The sequence below is a fragment of the Morus notabilis genome, unplaced genomic scaffold, assembly GCF_000414095.1.
Source record: "Morus notabilis unplaced genomic scaffold, ASM41409v2 Scaffold403, whole genome shotgun sequence".
NCBI lineage: Eukaryota > Viridiplantae > Streptophyta > Magnoliopsida > Rosales > Moraceae > Morus > Morus notabilis.
Genome location: NW_010359824.1, coordinates 140207 through 153973, shown reverse-complemented (window position 1 = coordinate 153973; position 13767 = coordinate 140207). Strand labels below are relative to the sequence as shown.

Below are 13767 nucleotides of genomic sequence, written 5' to 3'. Positions count from 1 at the left end.
AAATTAGTTTATGAAATTCGTTTTATTGTGGAATTTGCTGATATTTGATTGATGTTTTTGGAATTTGTTCAATTATTGAAATTGCTATTGTGATTTTTGGTTGATATTGGTGAAAATTTCTATTTTGATTAGTTTGTGTATTCAGCTATTTGGGATTTTTTTTGTTGATTATTTTACTATTTTTGGAATGTTGATATTGTTGTGATTAGATTTATTTGCTGTAAATCGGCCACACTAGGTAGGAGACATAGTCAAGTGAGGATTCTTCCTCTAAACCACCTAAAAACGTACTACCGTCAACTCTTAAAAGGAGACCTGAGTTCATCTTGGTAATGTGTCTAATATCGTCTAGTTTTAGATACTAGTTATGAATTATGATATGTTGCTACTATCTTGTTAGAACTTTAGAGATGTTCTTATACCCTCGTAATAGTAGATAGGAGATATTCTTCGCGTTAGGTATCTGATCACATAGTCATCTAATGTATCTGACCACATAGTCATCTAATGTTTTTTTTTCTTGTAAGTAGGTGAGCGATGGCTACTGAAGATGATTCAATTGACCAAGCTGTTGCAGCACGTCGTGAGAGGCTGAAAGCTCTAAAAGCTGCACAAGGACTGTTGAACACCCCGGATGAGGATTCTGTGCAAGTTGAGGATAAGAAAAATAATGACAATGATTCTAGGGAAGAAACGTGAGTATACCCTTCTCTTCTTGTGTTTCCATTTCTTCATAACCTATTTGCATGCTCTCTGTTTTTTAAATCCGTGAATATACCCATAGTGTCATGCTTGTCCCACTTTTCTTCATTCTTGTGAAGCTGAAAAAAGGCCTATATTATTAGTAAGCTAGCACGCTCCCTTCTTTCTCAAAGTCAAGTTTCTTGATGATTGGTGGTGCCCCTCTTGATGATTGTTGACTCAACATTGATTTAATAGCCTCTAAGAAAAGGGAACGGGAAAGAAAAAGTAAAGGAAAAAAAATGAATTTTTTTGTGCGTATATGAACACAGCACCAGAAGGGACTTGTTTAGAACTTATTATATAAAGGAACAGATCTGTTTTGTAACCTTTATTTTTTAAGTTACTAGCTTCTATGTTATAGGACTTGAAATTACAAAGATTGAAGCATGAGGACAAAAATGTTCTGTAAAACTAAAATGCTAGGATTCCTTCTCTTGGCAGGGAAAACGAAAGTGTTACTAATTATTTCATGCAATTGGCATACTTGGATTTTTATTGGGTGTTATCTTTTACAAAATAGTATGTCATAAGAGAAAAGAAGAATGCATGTGTAAGTTAAAAGAACGTATTCAGAATTAAAGCACAGTGAAGGATCAATTTCTTGCATTACCTCTTATTAATAACACTTCTTTGCCTTAACTCTTATTAGTGATATTGCTTGTATTTTCTGTATTAATAGTTCATATCATGACCCGTGTTGCGTATTTATCATTTGCTATATCTTACAGCAAATGAAATGCTCACTGTTTAGCTACTCACTAACTCTTGCAGGTAGCTTTCACTTCACTTCATATTGTGTGCCTGTGAGAAACAAATCTGGTTAGAGGTTTTTTTTTTTTTTTTATTTGGAAAATCTTCTTAGGTTAAAGGCGTGGCTAATGTTGATAGACATTTTATGAGTAATGATTATATGCGCACAAATGGAGAAAGGTGTTTATCTTTTTTTTTCCCCCTTTGTTTGTGCTACACTAACAAGCTGCCTTTGTCCTGGTTAATTTGTTACAGGAATCCTAACATGAAATTTCGAAATTATGTTCCTCATGATGAGCATCTTCAAGAGGGAAAGGTTGCTCCTCCAGTTCTACCAAAGTTCGAAGACCCTGTTGCAGCAATGCCTCCACCATCAGAGAAGGAAGAGGTACTCAATTTCTGCCATTATAATACCTGACTTTCTTGTGAGTGTGCATGTGTGCACATGCATAAGCGTGTGTGATAACAGGTGCGTCTGTTATGCTACATCTCTATGTGCTCTGAATATGGTTAATTGTTCAGGATCCATTCGTAAATATAGCTCCTAAGAAACCAAACTGGGACCTCAGGAGGGATGTGCAGAAAAAGTTTGATAAGCTGGAAAGACGAACTCAGAAGGCAATTTATAAACTCATGGGTACGTGCTTATCGTTTTTTTAGTAATGTTTTCACCTAGGATGCTCAACCTTTAATAGCTATGATGCAGACATTATTAAAACGCTATATTAATTTAAATGACTCGAAGGTGATTTTAAAATATAACTTTTAATACTTAATACTTGTGACATGAGCAACAGAAAAGATTGCACTTGGCTCTGGCCTGTTGCTTTTGTACTGCTTGTTGAGCTAGTGATAAATTGATTGATCATATTTTCTTTCATGGTTCTCTCACTCAATTTTTGGAGTATTGTTCAAAGAATCTACTTTCCTACCCTGGTTTTTCTCTGATGATAAGCCTATTGGTTTTGATTTAGGGAAAACTTCTGCAGTGATGTGGAAATGTACTTTTTTGCTATCTTTTAGATTATTTGATTTGAGAGGAAGTTTAGGCAAACTGGATTTGTGTTCTTCGTGTGAGCGAATTTCTCGTCTTCAACTTGGGTTAGTAGCAAATAAAACACTTGGACATTTATACAAATATATACATTGGGATGTTGCCTGAGCTTTTGGGTTGGTAAGTATATGGTTGTCCAATGACAAAGATTTTTGTAATTTCAATTTGTCAGATTTGGTTAAGTATTGAATCTTTTGATATAGTTTCTCTCTTCTTGCTTTAGTTGGAGGACTGCCCATATCCTCCTTGTTGGTGTTCTTCGTACTTCATGATTGTTATCCCTCTCCGTACATGAGAGGTAGCATGTTATAAAAAATGGGGAATCAAGCTTGAACCTTTATATGTGGAAAAACTCTCCGTACATCAAAAGGGCTAAAAAACTAGGAGGCACAACACGCCAATGAACGAATTGAAAGAGTTTATGGAAGTATGCTAATTTTGTTAACGAAATCCCATTCTTTGAGGGTGGTGATTATTCATTTCTGTTAAGCTTTTTTCCTTGGTCAAGGGTAGGCCGAAATGAAAGACAAGATCCATCGTTTTTGTGAAGCAAGGATTTACATTGTTGAGAATATGTTGTTGGCTATCAACATCTTGATATATCTACTAGATATCCAATTTGGTTTACTTGGTTTTGTTATGTTACTCACTGCTTTCTTTTTACATAAGCGAATGAAATTGTCAGAGATGAAAATTTGCATGGCTTCTTTTATTTAAACAATATAATACTAAGTAAAGCTCCTCTGTGCGACTAAAAAAGAACATTAGTGTCATGCAAAACTCCCAAATTATCCAATTCTAAATAGATAATCAACCCTTGACAACAAAAATCTCATTTTTTTTTTACCATCAATGTATATTTATTATCTTATCTTGTCATAACACGTTTTCACGGATCAAGCCCTCATGCAGCTTACCATTTTTTCTCTCTTATAGATTTTAATGAAAAGTTATTGATATTGATAGTATTGTGAAACGACGCCTGCGCCCTTGCGCTGACAATGTCATAGTCTGGATCTCTCCATTTGCAGCCGACTTACCCACTATTCATTTGTGGTTTCTGCAGAGGAACAAGAAAAACAGAAAGAATTGGCTGAAGATGCTCAAGATGCACCAGACTAGTCAACCCGTGCAACCAGAATGAGCTAGATGCTAGATCCATTCCTCAAACAAAAAAGTAAAAGGAAATTGAAAAAAGCTAAAGTGTAATGAAAGAACCTAGTCATAGTCATTTTTAGAATAGCTGTGTAGTTGTGTGTCATGTGTATCGCTTAGTTGGTGGTAATTCTCATGATCTCCATGGTGGTGGGACCCCAGTATGAACATGTCATTTTTTTTAAAATTAACTCTTTTAAGTTTAATCTTTTCCGTTTTTTGAAAAGGAAAAAAAAATGAATCTGGATTGTTTGGATATAGCGTTTGTAATAACATGTTTGTTTGAATACACATCGACAATGGTATTTAGATCATTTAGGGGGGAAAAAGTTTGAAATAATGGATTTTTTACCTATTTCAAATTTAGTTAGTGATTGGATTTTTTAAATGGAAATATATTCCAAAGCACGAAAAGGCAATACAAGTACCATTGTGACAAAATCTTTACTACGGGAAACATGGCATCGATAGATTACATGTAATATTAGTAAACTTGAATGAAGCTCTAGGAAAAATAACGTATATCCCTCGACAAATGGTGAACAAAATGTACACAAAAAGCCTAGTACATACATGGCTTTTTAACATATGCTCTACAATTGATAAAAGAAGTCTGATCAACTAATGTCGAGAAATTCATAGCATTAAGGCTACACAAAAAGCCCCTCAAAAAAATCTACCCCAAAAAAAAAACTAGGAAACACTAAACAAATGAAACAATAACACAAATTAATCGAGGTAAAAACCACCACCGTTATTAAAAATAAAATATTAAAAAAATTAGGAGCCTCAAAATAGTAGAGTGAGAACCTTAACATGAGCAAAAGAAAACGACAGAAACGAGTGGTTGGCAAACGCGCATCGACAATGGCGACAAAGTTCAACGCAGACACCATAAGATGACTTCACTCCTCGAGCAAACTAAAACTTCCATAAGGTAGATTGAGACGAAGACTGACGAGCCTGAAAACACCTCACGGCCAACTTAGATTTAATCTGGCAACACTCCTCTGCAAATGACACAAACCCACATTGAAGTTAGCATATGACACTAACGAGATTGCAAATGAAATTCTTTTTTTCTTTTGCTTTTTTTTTTTTAATTGCTAAATAGATTGTAATTCTGTCACTTTAGCCTACAATAATTAAATTGTTGGTGTAAGCAGTTATCACTCAATGTAATCATTTCTAACTTCTAAGCGTATGGTGCCTCCACTGTTCACACCCAAACGGATAACTCTCTCACATATGCGCACTCCAAACTTTTTCTCATAAAAAAGGCCATAATTTACTGAAATTTGATGTTTCAAATTTTAATAACAATTTAGCACTGTCTTGCCTGTAACGGGATTTTTTTTTCTTTTGTTTTCTAAGAACTCTTTTTTTTTTTTTTAATCCTTTGTAAATCCATTCAGTCTTAATACCCTTTTTTTTTTTTTTTTTTTTGGTACGTTTCAAACCAAAACTCACAGCCAAGAAATAAGACGATATCTTCGAATAGTGAAATAATAGCATGGAGCTTGATCTCGAACAGTGAAGTAGCCAGTATCTTGCCGAAGCAACGCTAATCACGCATTCAGAGTTTGATTCAAAAATTTCAGATCAACAACCATGATTTAGCAGATACTTTTGTGAAATTAAAATTATGGAATGCTAACATAAAATATCAAATTTGATCAAGAAGCTCTCTCTGTATTTAGCCAAAAAAATAAAATAAAAAATCCCTTGTAATTTAAGTAAAGGGAAAATAAGATAAATATCTTTTAAAATGTATAAGTGCAGAATTAGTCAAATAATTATATTAAATAAAAATAAAAGGTATAAATTTATACTCGTACACTTTAAGAATACCTTCAATAATTTTCTGATAAGAGAAGTAAAACAAGAGGATGACAGCATAGTTTTGCCTTTTTTTCACTTGGGAATTTTACTCCAAGATTGCAAAGGAGATAAAAAGAAAATATTGCATATAATTTTAAAACTAGTGGAGATGGGTTGTTAAATAAATAGTGCGACGTATTAAATTTCTGGATAATGTCAACGTCATAAATGCTCCTTAAACTGTGAATTCTATTTTTATAAGCTCTTAAAATTTTGAAAATGATTCATTCTCTCCTTAAAGTTTAAAGAGCATTGTCCGCAACTCCTCAGACACATGGCGTGGGCCCATGTAGGTCCAACAGGGGCATGGGGCTACCCCATGTGTTTGATAAGCGGCAAGTCTGCAGAGCCGTTCAACATTTTTGCCCGCTAAATTATAAAAATTGTTTAAAACACTCTTAAATTATGTAATTTCATAAATGTTTCTGAATTAGTGATTTTAAAAATTGAAAGATAAGTTAACATAAAATTAATAGTCTTGGTGGAAAGTTGACAAAAAATTAATAGTTCATGGGATATGGGATCTTGTTAACAATTTTATATAGTTTAAGGGATAAAACAAACCAAAATTTGAGGGTATATTGAATTAGCATACATAATCTAATGGGCATTTATAAAATTAATTTCAATAGAGAAAAAAGATAAATACTTTTTAGAGTGTACAAGTCTAGATTTTAACTACTACTTTTGATTAATATCTTTTTTAGTCAAATAACTATATTAGTCAAAAGGGTATTAATAATAAGTAAAGAATGAAAATCCAGATCCATGTATTTTAAAATAAGTTCAGTAATTTTCTCAATTCTCAATTCTAATTCATGTTGTATATCCCTCTTTAAGTTTGAGGCATAATAAATTTTTTTCAGTTAGATCGTGTTTGATATTTGATTAATTTTGAGTACAAAGAATCTTGAGTTTTTTTTTTATTTTTTTATTTTTTTTTTATTTTTAAAGAGAAGTACAAGAATAGGTGATTGTGTAGAATAGTAATTGTACACCAAATGCTTAGAAATCATTACTACTTGCATGACACTATTATTTTCATTTAAAATCCTTACGAAAGGAGCATTTTATTAAGTTTAGTTTTTCAAAGGACACAAATGTTAAATTTTGAAAGTCGAGAGACAAGATGTTACAAGACTTATAGTTGTGGAAAGTTTTTCTAATTAATTCTTTTAAAAATGCAATTGTGAACGCTATTTTAATATGGCCTCCAACTTTTGAAAATGATTCATTTCTCCCTAAATTATATAAAATTGTTCAAAAACTACTTGAACTATGTAATTTCATAAATGTCCTCACATTATTGATTTTAAAAATCGAGGGACATAAAATCAATAGTTTGAATGTCAAATTGACATAAAATCAATAAATAATTCATGAAACATTTATGAAATTACAATTAGTGTCACATCATTTATCATCTTTTCATTTGTATTATAGACGGAAAGGGTGTAACGATTTTATATAGTTCAAAGGATGATACAAACCGTTTTCTAAAGTTCACGAATGTGTTGAACTAAAATGCATACTCCAATGGGCATTCATAAAATTAATCCTAATTCATGTACGAAATAAGAACCAATTACACTAGTTGAACCCGTACACATACACGTGCCAAATTTTGTAGTAAAAATAAAAAACATATTTATTAAGATCTCATTTAGAGAAATTAAAGAAAAATGTATAATAAGATAAAAATGATATGAATGAAAAAAGAAAGAGGAAGACAAAAAAAAGAAAAATGTATAGAAGGACAAAAAAGATAAGAATGTCAAACAAAAGAAAGAAGAGAAAAAAAAAAAGGAGAAAATTTTTTTTTTTAAATAAAAAAAAAAAGAATTGTTGAAACGGGAGCAACGAAACGCCCCAGAAAAAAAATTGCTTCCTTGGTAGGAAGCTATGGAAGGATAATAGTAGAACGGGTCATATCAATAGATTACTGTACTGGGTACAGAGCTCTGATGTATTAACTCTAGTGGAATCAGCACCAACAAAGAAAATTTATCTGATCTTATCAATTGGTAATTTTTTTCGAATAAATCATGAATTTGTATAGGGCAGTATTAAAAATTTCATTGAAAACTTACAACAACTTGCCAAATAAAAGCTAAGAGAAAAAATAGCACATGTACTACTGGCACTTCATGAAAAAAGAAAAAAGGTATTTATTTTAATGGTAAACCAAAAATGAATGCACATTATTAAGAATCGGCAAAAAAATCGTTTTCCCCCCCATCAACAGAAGCCAATTTACAATTACACACAACAGAAACTTTTACAAAGCTAAGGGGTACATTATAAAATCTCAAGGAAAAAGGGAAGAGAGCTAAAAAATGAATTATTATAAGGAAAAGAGTGGAGAAAAAAAGGGTCGAAAGGGAACAGAAACCTTCTGAGAGTCGATGAACATTTCATCCTGTTTTGAATGACCATCCAAACTTTAGATTGGTCTTTGTAATTCTGTAGTCTCAAAATGTATCTAGTATGTCTCATCTTTTATCATTCCTGAGCTGGTTGAAGCCAGTCTGTCCCTTGGTATGCTCTTGATTCCAAGAGGCGTCTACTGGAGGAAGTTGGTACTCATCCGGTTTCAAGGCCAACGCAAAGTCGGGCAGTGTTGGTGCTGTCTCCATGATTCTGCGGTCAAGATTTTCATAACCGTGGGTAAATTACATCACTGTCGGGGTTATTTTCATTGATCAATAGAAACCATTTCTAACCAAGCAAGACTTACTTTTCATGAGAGTAAAGGTCCCGGTTTATCCGTACTTTGCTTGAAGTATCTTTTGGAATTTTCTCAGATAGATACTTCATGGTTCCCCAAAGTGGCGGATTTCTGCATCAAACTAAAAGACATTAGTTTCCTTACTAGATATTGAACCAAGTTCAGTCTTGAAACAATAAATGCAAGCTCTGAGATAAGTGACCCTTCACGTACAATTTAGTATGAACACTGTTGGAAATCCGGGATTTCATATCCCATAGATAGAATGAGAATATTTGTATCAATAATAGGCAGATACCAATTTTCCTAATATAGGAAAGTAGGCTGTAATTTTTCTGTTAGTTTCCTTATGTGTTAGTTTCCTGATTCTAGAATGGTCAACCTCCTAAAATGTATTGATACCCTAAGTGTGTGTGTATATATATATATATGTAACCGTGCCTTTGTACAAGTGAATAAGAAGAATTATTCTCTGATTTTCCACAAACACAAAAGCAATATACAGCCTCTTAAAAACAATATCATTATGTATTCATAGGACTTATACTTGGTGTCCAAGTTGATTGCAATAACAGATCAGCCAAACAATCGCTCTATATACAGGTTACAGATGATGGAGGCCTCACATCAATTTCTGGAAAGCAAACAGACCACTCATATGAAATGTTGGTGCAGGAAAAACACCACGCCTACATTCCAAGTCTGGCAACCATAGCTCCAATCCCCAAGTAGATATGCACACACTACTGCATCCGGCAACATAGTGCGACTTTCTTACCATATCCAATAAAAAACCCAATAAAAAAAATCTTCTCCTCCATAAAGAAGGAAACTTCAAAAGTTACAGTTGCAAGTTTGAAGATTTAAAAATCATGCATCTTAAGGGCAGCTAGTAGATTGAAAAAGGGACGTGAAATTATATAGAGGCGAGTCAATTGACTGAAAAATTTAGATTAGGGGAGCTGATTTCTCAGAATAACTTTTTCGATGGTCAAGAAGCATTGCTTACCCCAAGCTTCACAATTTATAAGTCTATCATTTGCATCTTTAGTATGAATTGTCAACACTATATCCTAAAGATTAAGCATGAACTTTGCTGCTCTAGTAACTGTTAACTTAGATCACGTGTCAATTCAAACAGACAGATTATCCATCTACAAGCACAGATGAGAGTGTGTGTGTGTCTATGAGAAAGAGAGAGAGAGAGACCAGGGGATTTGTGGGGGTGGTGGGGGACAACGCACCTTGACAAGGGAGGAGCTGCATTAAATGCTTCGCATGCCCTTTTACTTTCTTTGAAATACTCATCTGCTGCTTGCAGAGCAGCTACAGCCATTCCATGAGATTTTTCTGTGTTTCCCTCATCAAGGATTAATCCATGATAATAATATGCTCCAGCCTGGTTAAGTCGATGGAAAAAAGTGCAAACAGATTAGAGTCTTGTCCAATTGCATGCAACTACAAAAGAATTTCTATGTTGTCAATAGATATCAAAGTTAATGATAAGAACGAGATGAAGAATCTGAAGAAAATGGCATATGCGAGAAGATCAATATGTAGTAATGAAACACAAAATGTAGAATATATCACACACCTTTGCTTCGATGTATTTCCACTTCACAAAAAGACGATGCTTTTCTCCCCAACCCTTTGATAATGGAAGGTTCATTATGTTATCTTGAGCCTGTACAAAGTAAATGCCACAATTTAAGCAACACGTGCTTCGGGATCATGAAATGTCCCTTGTTCTCGTGTAGGTAACATAAAGATATTAGTTACAATTCACTGCAGTGCAGAAATCAAACTAATAAGTTGCAGATATAGAACAAGCAAAACCTTTTCACTTGAGGCCAACAACTAGACATATCAGAAACCATGAACAACAATTCTAATCCATACAACAAGGAAAAGAATGAACATTACCAAGCACGATGAATTTTATAACAAAGTAGAGCCTATGTTAGGGAAAAATAGTCATTTCCTTTTTTTTTTTTCTGGAAAGGGTGAAGCATAGGATCTTAAAACGGGCTCTTGATGAAAAACTAGTTACTTGAAATATTCAAGCCTCCATTTTGATCTCACATTTTTTATTTCTATTCCATACTCTTTATAGCATAAACTAAAGGCATCCACCATTGGAATAAGAAATCTTTACTGCATAAACTAAAGCCATTAAACATTTGTTTTTAATCCTAGAAACACCCTCTAAGAACTATATCATTATCTTTACATTCCACAAAACATTGAGGCTTTGTCAATAATTCTTTACACGCTAGTGTGATGTGAAAACATTTTCATATGAAACTCTTACATATTAGTTGGAAACATCCATACCTGCTGCCAATATTTGACCATCTCACATGCAAGCCTTCGTTTCACTGCAAGAGTGGCTTTTGTGCTATCAATTGCCATTCCAAGTTGAATATCAACACCCTGTGACAGATTAAGAATAAAATTCATACATAATTATTATAAAAAAAAATCCACAAATATGCTGGACTCCAGCTTGGCCCTATATAATTGTTACACAATACGAGAGACAGTTGCTTTGGGGTATACCACAAATAGGAAAATAATTCTTGATCTCGCTAAATAGAAACGGTGGAACTAGCACACATATCTAAAGCATAAAAAGCAAAATCATTAATTGTTTTACTACTAATAACACTACGAACATATGAAGAAGAAATCAAAACTCCAATATGCAAGGGAAAGGAAAACAAATATCAAAGAGCAAAAGGTTCTTAAGAACGCACAAGTAATCATCAGACATTGCTAATTTGTATTGGCCTTTCAAATGTTCTATGTTCATCAATTTTAAGTCTAATAGAACTATTGCTTTGATAAGTATTTACAAAACAAAGAAACCTTTAAAGCACTATGGCCTAAACCATGAACCTCTAATGATGGTTTAACACGATGTTAAGTATACGATGTATATAATGATATTTCTCGTTTTATTTGGCCTTTCATAAATGTTCTTAAGCTGAATCTAGTTTTCATTCTAGAAATATCCCAAAAATAAGCATTTTTAAAACAGCAAGTATACGCCCACACCTACAGTGGCAAACCTATAAATTCAAATTATTTATAGACAAGACAACCATGAGCATAACCTTCCCTTCCTCTCTTCCTCTTCCTGTGGAAACTAAACTACCAACATTATCTTAATCTAGTAAAGACTAATATAAAACAGGCACTGGGCATCTCTGAGACATCAATGAAGTAATTTCTTACAGCGAGATCAAGTAAGACCTTGCAGTTTTTAAATTTCTGTAAGATTTCAAAAACAATCAGCCATATGCTTCCCGTTGAACTCCAATTTTAAACATTTGGAGAAATAAGTGGAACGTGATTGTAGTTGGAAAATACGAATACCTGCTTGTTCTTCAAGAGATTAAACTTATTACGATTCACCAAAAGAGGGGGAAAAACATATATTTATACATATTAGTAATGTATCAATGTTAAAGTCTTTTCTGTTCGTTGTTAAGATTGTTCACTAATTAGCTCCTCTTGCTATATATAATTAAAAAAGACCTCAAAAAGAATCCACGCTTCTTTGCTTCTTTTCCTTTGAAAAAACTAGTCTTATCTTGCAAATATGCATATCACTTTCGACTATTAAAGATCCTTCATCAGGAGATGAACTGGTCATAAAAAGAAACGGAGCTTTCATTAGCTGAGTCTTGCCAGAGAAGGTTACTACCTGTCCTAATGCTTGTAAGCAAAGCGCTCGAAGAACTCCTTCTGCTAAGTCTACTGGTAGGTTTCTCCTACAATCAAGCCATGCTCAGAAATTCAGAGTAATAGTGCAAAGAATGAAAGAATGAAAACATAACACCAAATCAGTAGTAACTGTGAAGGTTTTCCATCTAAACAAACCTTAGTTCAGAAGGCAACTGTGGAAGTACATGACGTACAGCACAATCCAGGTATCCTGCCGCTTTCAAGAAAATATCAATGGATGCTCGTTTGTTCTCTGTTGCAAAAGGACAAGTTTAGAGCATGTGTCGTAGGATAAAAAACAAAAGAAGACATGGTGTTCAAAGAAATGAAGATCTAAGCACAAAAGCAAATTAGTTAAGCTCAACAGTGACCAATAGCATAAAGTGATCACTCAATCAGAAAAAGTTTGTAATTGCCATAGTAAATCCCTCAAGGTTTTATTTTCCTTTGGCTTCAACTATTATGTCACCATTCAAAATGATAGTTTGTTGATATATAATTCTTGACTAACCACGTCAAATACCATTATTAAAAATACAAGGTAGCAAGCACTATAACCATACAAGCAATTATGTAGTATCCTTGCTACCTTATCTTTGAAAAGCGAAACAATAGTTTTATTGAAGATAAACTGCGTTATATACGTAAATTTCCATATGTATCTATCTAGAATGATTCAAGAAATTACTTTCAAGCCAAAAAACTGCATTCATTCCCGAACACTCGAGTTTTGATACTGGAGCCCTGTGGAAAAAACAAGCCAAAGATGTCAAGTCTGTCAAATAAATCTAACAGAAAAAACAACCCACACTGATCATTCATTCATTCATTCATTCAGTCATTTCATTCATTCATTCATTCCCGAACTATCGAGTTTGATACTGGAGCCCTCCGCCATTCATTCATTCCCGAACTCCTCGAGTTCATTCATTCATTCATTCATTCCCGAACTCTTGAGTTTGATACTGGAACCCTGTGGAAAAAACAAGCCAAAGATGTCAAATCTGTCAAATAAATCTAACAGAAAAAACAAGTCAAATTGATCATCCATCCATTCATTCATTCATTAATTCATTCATTCATTCCCGAACTCTCGAGTTTCATTCATTTATTCATTCATTCCCGAACTCTCGAGTTTGATACTGGAGCCCTGTGGAAAAAACAAGCCAAAGATGTCAAGTCTGTCAAATAAATCCAACAGAAAAAACAAGCCAAACTACTCATTCATTCATTCATTCATCCATTCATTCGCGAACCCTCGAGTTTGATACTGGAGCCATCAGCTATTCATTCATTCCTAAACTCCTCGAGTTCATTTATTCATTCATTCATTTACTCATTCCCGACTCTCGAGTTTGATACTGGAGCCCTGCAGAAAAAACAAGCCAAAGATGTCAAGTCTGTCAAATAAATGTAACAGAAAAAACAAGTCAAACTGATCGTTCATTCATTCATTAATTCATTCATCCATTCATTTCATTCATTCATTCATCCATTCATTTCATTCATCCATTCATTTCATTCATCCATTCATTTCATTCATTCATTCATGAATAAATCTTGAGTTTGGTACTGGAGCCCTCTATCATTCATACATTCCCGAACTCCTTGAGTTCATTCATTCCCGAACTCTCGAGTTTGATACTGGAGTCCTGTGGAAAAAACAAGCCAAAGATGTCAAGTCTGTCAAATAAATTTAACAAAAAAAAAACAAACCAAACTGATC

The 13767-nt window shown here is 33.6% G+C and overlaps 2 protein-coding genes across 3 annotated transcripts; one reads left to right on the top strand and one right to left on the bottom strand.

Annotated features, from left to right (window-relative positions):
* Nucleotides 1-200: 200 nt before the first annotated feature.
* Nucleotides 201-3994, top strand: LOC21397141 (coiled-coil domain-containing protein 12). Of its 2 annotated transcripts, none has more exons than XM_024163777.1 (5): nucleotides 201-329; nucleotides 531-695; nucleotides 1750-1882; nucleotides 2017-2131; nucleotides 2469-2662. In XM_024163777.1, the coding sequence occupies exons 2-5, from the start codon at nucleotides 538-540 to the stop codon at nucleotides 2654-2656; spliced, it is 594 nt and encodes a 197-aa protein (XP_024019545.1). In that variant the 5' UTR covers nucleotides 201-329; nucleotides 531-537; the 3' UTR covers nucleotides 2657-2662. The 2 variants fall into 2 exon arrangements, with proteins under 2 accessions (XP_024019545.1, XP_010093549.1); XM_010095247.2 differs by lacking the exon at nucleotides 2469-2662 and adding an exon at nucleotides 3615-3994 and having other exon boundaries at nucleotides 206-329.
* Nucleotides 3995-8076: 4082 nt separating this feature from the next.
* Nucleotides 8077-12754, bottom strand: LOC21397140. The gene is made up of 8 exons (XM_024163784.1): nucleotides 12730-12754; nucleotides 12198-12294; nucleotides 12022-12088; nucleotides 10647-10745; nucleotides 9907-9996; nucleotides 9557-9711; nucleotides 8322-8423; nucleotides 8077-8224 (listed from the first exon to the last, which is right to left on the bottom strand). Exons 1-8 carry the CDS (start codon nucleotides 12752-12754, stop codon nucleotides 8077-8079), a joined length of 783 nt encoding a protein of 260 aa, XP_024019552.1.
* Nucleotides 12755-13767: the final 1013 nt, after the last annotated feature.